Source organism: Coffea arabica, chromosome 6e (assembly GCF_036785885.1).
Source record: "Coffea arabica cultivar ET-39 chromosome 6e, Coffea Arabica ET-39 HiFi, whole genome shotgun sequence".
Lineage (NCBI taxonomy): Eukaryota > Viridiplantae > Streptophyta > Magnoliopsida > Gentianales > Rubiaceae > Coffea > Coffea arabica.
The window spans coordinates 56,264,047-56,269,579 of NC_092321.1; the positions used below are offsets into that span (position 1 = coordinate 56,264,047).

General features: G+C 33.9%; 1 protein-coding gene across 1 annotated transcript; it reads left to right on the forward strand.

The window, feature by feature from the left end:
* The first annotated feature begins 1,606 nt into the window (after nt 1–1,606).
* On the forward strand, nt 1,607–5,267 carry LOC113696846 (raucaffricine-O-beta-D-glucosidase-like). Its single transcript, XM_027216230.2, has 12 exons — nt 1,607–1,696; nt 1,807–1,935; nt 2,098–2,173; nt 2,330–2,407; nt 2,759–2,846; nt 3,271–3,574; nt 3,689–3,801; nt 3,964–4,181; nt 4,291–4,328; nt 4,467–4,569; nt 4,681–4,792; nt 4,887–5,267. The coding sequence occupies exons 1-12, from the start codon at nt 1,607–1,609 to the stop codon at nt 5,158–5,160; spliced, it is 1,623 nt and encodes a 540-aa protein (XP_027072031.1). The 3' UTR covers nt 5,161–5,267.
* Nucleotides 5,268–5,533: the final 266 nt, after the last annotated feature.

Here is a 5,533-nt window from a genome sequence, read left to right on the forward strand (position 1 = left end):
AACAGTGAATTTACGTTATTTTCACTATTTTGGTTGTGTGTCAAATTTTATCAAATGAGTTGATAAGAAATAGGATTAATTTTTTATGTATTGTCAGTGTATACACCAATTAAATGTATGTTATATATACAAAATTTACTGTTTAAATACAAATTAAGATGATATGATATACATGTCTATTAGTAAAGGAAAAATTAATCTATAACTAGTAAATTTGTACATTTTTTAGTAGGATTTATTAAAATTTATCAAGAATTATATTTTAACAAGTGAGACATTATGGCCTTGTTGAGATTGTAATTTTTTTGAGAAAATTTTTTATATTTTTCATGAATGTATTTTTTTATACAAAATTTCATCACCATTTTATCTTACATACATCGCATTCGAAAAAAGTACTACAGTGATTTTCCTCCAAAAACTCTTCAAAAAATGCAATCCAAACCGGCTCTTAGTACTTAAAAGGACGGCTACAGTTGAGCGAGTGTGCTCAATGTGTATTCTAGTGGTGGTTGGATTTGCTTTTGGAGGTTAGGTTTCCTTTTCCATAGTGTTTCTTTTTTATTCTTAGTTGCAATCTTTACCTTAATGCGGTTTGGTATACAAAGATTAAAAGAAATAAGAATAACCCTCTATGGTTTAATGTTTTATTACATAACCCCCTATGGTTTCAAAAGGTGTACATAACCTCCTTAAAGTGTCAAAGTGACAGAATTACAATCCATAACGGAGTCAACTAAAATATCAAAAATACCCCTGTACAAAGTTGAAAATTATTTATTAACTACAGGGTGTTAAGTATATATATTGAAAACTATAAGAACGTTATATGGTAAAACACTAAATCACAAGGGGGTTATATGGTAAAATATAAAATCATACAGGGTTAGAGTGTTCTGTATATTATGTTTATATATTTTGGTCATTTAAACCATTTTAATTTTTAAACAAGGGTAATTTTGACATTTTAATGGATTCCATTACAGATGATCATTTCCGTCAGTTTGACACTTTAATTCAAATTATGAGGGGGTTATATATAGTATTTTAAAATATAGGGGGTTATGTGAAAATTAGCTATGGGGTAAAATGTAATTTGTCCAATAAGAAATAAATACAGATAAGATCACAATTATGGGGAGACAGCAAAGTAATGTAGTTCTACTTAGAAAATACTAACTCTTGTGGACTCGTACGATATATAAGGGATTTGTTTTTCTTTTTTTTTTTTGTTTGGCTGGGTGGGGGGCCGCCACTATGCGCCCCCTGATTTCGTCCTTGGTAATACAAAACGTCTTGCAAATTTGTAGAGGAGAGTGGTGATTTAAGGAAGGATGTTATTTTACCCGTTCAAAGTCTAGGAGCTACCTTTTCCAACTCGTTAACGCCTGTTTACCAATTCAGGAGGAGAACAAAGAATAAAAATGAACCCATGCAACATCTACACGTTCCCTAATCATGCCTATATAAACCCTGCAAAACCATGGCTTTAGTACCACAACTCAGATATATTCTATAAGAGAACTTATTCAACAAAACATATTTCAAATCATCTTCAATCCTATAGTCATCAGAAATCAATCCCAAGAAACAGTAGGTTCAAGAAATGGCAGCAAATGGCAATATCACAAGTGAGCTCAGCCGTGCTGATTTCGGAGAGGACTTCATTTTTGGAAGTGCATCGTCTGCTTACCAGGTAAATATTAGTCTTCTTAATTCTGGGGATGATTTCAAGTCTTGGATTGGTTAAATATGAATGTTTTCTTGTTTGTTCTTTTTTTTTCCCTCCCTTTTTCTGGGTGATAGATGGAAGGTGCAGCCGAAGAAGGTGGCAGAGGCCCTAGTATATGGGATAAATTTACTGAACAAAGACCTGATAAAGTGGTCGATGGAAGTAATGGAAATGTGGCTATTGATCAATATCATCGTTACAAGGTAAAGCTTTTCAACTTGTAAAGTACCGTGATCTATATATGATTACTAAAATGAGAAACTTATACAAATTAAAGGATGCATGAATAGTTGAATATTAAATTTGAGTGAAAAATGGGCACGACCATTTAGTGCTACTAATATTCAAGCTTTTCAATATTGCAGGAAGATGTCCAAATGATGAAGAAAATTGGCTTAGATGCATACCGATTTTCAATCTCCTGGCCCAGAGTACTGCCTGGTAAGCAAGAAGAATTCAATGGACAAACAAGAAAAAAATGAACATTTGAAATATCATCATGCAAATATACAAGGATTAAATTTAAGACACATGTTATACTTTCAACCATAAACAAGGACTTGAATAACAAGCCTCTGATCCAAACTGAAATAACAGGCGGAAGACTAAGTGCTGGTGTGAACAAAGAAGGAATCCGGTACTACAACAATCTTATCGATGAGCTCCTAGCTAATGGTAAATTCTTTGCTGTAGTTCTTCATTTAACATTTGAGGAAAATTAGTAAAAAGAGCTCCCAAGGATGCTTAACTAATAAAGATGGGACATATTGAATGAAAAGGCATTTCTAATACTACAATTTTGTTATGGCTCTATGTACACAAACAAAGAGTATGTTTTGTACGAAAGTCATTGTAAGTTTTGTCATTAAAAAAAAGTTGAAATTATGTCGTCTTAGTGAATTAAGCATCCAATCGGGCTCATTTAACGATTTTTTATTTTTATTTTTTTTACATTCTTTTCCATATGCCGTATCATAACAATTGTTTTTGTGGAGTTAATGACATGCAATATGAACACTATTACAGGTATCAAGCCTTTCGTGACTCTTTTCCATTGGGATGTACCACAAACTCTGGAAGATGAATACGGCGGTTTCCTCTGCCGAAGGATAGTGTAAGTGGTGTAATCCAGTCCTTCACTATTTTATCAACTATTTAATACCATATTGCTTCATATTAAATACATGAAAAATGACAAGGGAGTAGGAAGTTTCATATCTACCTGCTTCGGAATCCAGACTAAAAATTTCTTTCTGGATAATGATACACTTACTCCTCTATCATCTATCACCAGTTCCCTTGCGTCCTATTTCATTAGGCATGTCATTGTTATCTAAAGTATTTTACTCAGGAAACAGAGTATTTAAAATGTTGATCAGGGCAGCTCTGAAATATAATATGTCTGAAAAGTCTAGTCAGAGCTACGAATAAGCGATGTCAGTCCGTCATTTGTCCATTAGATCAAGGAAGGTTAAAATATGTTTGCAAATAAATATGTTTTATTTGGCACTATCTGATAAGTCTACTCCATCTAACAGGGATGACTTTCGAGAATTTGCTGAGCTATGTTTTTGGGAATTCGGTGATCGTGTGAAACATTGGATGACATTGAATGAGCCGTGGACTTTTGCCTATAGTGGCTACACCACTGGTGGCCATGCACCCGGTAGGGGTGTATCCACAGCAGAACATATCAAAGAAGGCAATACTGGACACAGATGCAACCATCTATTTTCAGGCATTCCTGTGGATGGTAATCCTGGCACAGAGCCATACGTGGTAGCACACCATTTGCTACTTGCTCACGCTGAAGCTGTAAAAGTGTACCGCAAATACTTTAAGGTAGGCTATCTATCTAGATGAAATTCTAAGATTGCAAAATAATTTGATATGTAAGTTACATATTAAGTCCCAAAAAATGTTCGATATCAATGTTCAGTTATAATATTTTTGCAGGGTCAAGAAGGGAAGATAGGAATAACCCTAGTGTCACAATGGTGGGAACCTCTTAATGATACTCCACAGGACAAGGAAGCGGTTGAGCGGGCGGTTGATTTTATGTTCGGATGGTATATTCATGCCACAATCATTTGTTTCAATATGCAATCTATAGCCAATTGAAGGGAAAAACAAATTTATGATATTATTGATCTAATACAAATCAGTTAGAGCTTTGATTTAACATAAAACTTTAGTTGCTTCTGATTGTCTAATGCTTCCTTCATATGCAGGTTTATGTCACCAATAACCTATGGTGACTATCCAAAAAGGATGAGGGATATTGTGAAGTCACGCCTTCCAAAATTTTCAGAAGAAGAGAGCCAAAATTTGAAAGGGTCTTTTGATTTTCTTGGATTGAATTATTATACTACTATATATGCTAGTGATGCATCCGGGACCAAAAGTGAACTTTTAAGCTATGCCACTGATCAACAAGTTAAGACTCAAAGTAAGTTCATGGAATTCTCTAGTCATTGATCTCTTTCTTCCTACTCTATTTTTCCTTCGTTTCCCATAATCTGGCCCTGACTTTTCTTTCTTTGCTAAAATCTTTACAGCGGTAGGTCCTGATGGCAAAACAGACATTGGCCCAAGGGTAAGATATCGCTAATTTCGTAAGTGTCCACGCATTCCTAGTTGAAAAGATTGGTCAATCTTTGGTTTATTTAAAAAAATTTTGACATTTAATTATTAATGCTGAGCAACTAACCAGTTTTACATGATCTAATTTCAGGCTGCCTCTAAATGGCTATACATTTATCCTCTTGGGATTTACAAGCTCTTACAATACGTCAAAACACATTACAACAGTCCGCTTATTTTCATTACTGAAAATGGTAATTAATGAGAGAGTTTTAGCTTTTTCATCAATTTAAAAACAACATGAATAGCAAGAAATATGAATATTATGTGGAAAACTGACAAACTTTATTTGCATTGTTTGATAGGTGTTGATGAGGAAAATGATCCAGGTCTTACTGTATCAAAAGCTCGTATTGATAAGACAAGGATCAAATATCATCATGATCATCTGGCGTATGTAAAACAAGCTGTGGATGTGTAAGTTTCCAAGATATGTGACTTGGTATTCCAGATTTGGACTTACTTGTGTGCATACTTTAAACTTAGGATTTTTGTGATTTGCACTTTGCAGGGATAAAGTTAATGTCAAAGGTTACTTTATATGGTCATTGCTCGACAACTTTGAATGGTCCGAGGGCTATACAGCTCGTTTCGGGATTATTCATGTAAACTTCAAAAATAAAAATGCAAGATATCCAAAGGAGTCAGCTTTATGGTTCATGAAATTCCTCGCTAAGCGCAATGCTGTCAATGATCCATCTCCAACAGAGACAACCAAAAGGGCACTTCAAAATGCAGGATTAGCTGATCAAGAAAACCCTAAGAAGAAGATCCTCAAAACTTGAGCAGTTTTCGAACTTGTCGCAAGATATAAATATGTTTTATTTTTTTGCAGAATTAGTTCAATGATTTTAATGTTTGAATAACTGCTTAAATTAGGCTTGCTTTTGAGATAACAGATGCAAAAGATAATGATTTGTAATTTAATACTATGGTTGCTAATTTACTTATTTTTTAAAAAAGTGTTACTCTATTTATTTTACTTGCTGCCATATCTTGATTTATTAAGCTATCGGTTTCTTTGTTTCTGATTTAGGATCCCAAATATATTCCGGTTTTTTTTTTTTTTTGAAATATACAAGGAACGATGAAATGAACTCCCCAAGGAAATGTTTCTCTCATTTTACGTCACGAAAGTTTACAGCACAAAGGTCCTTG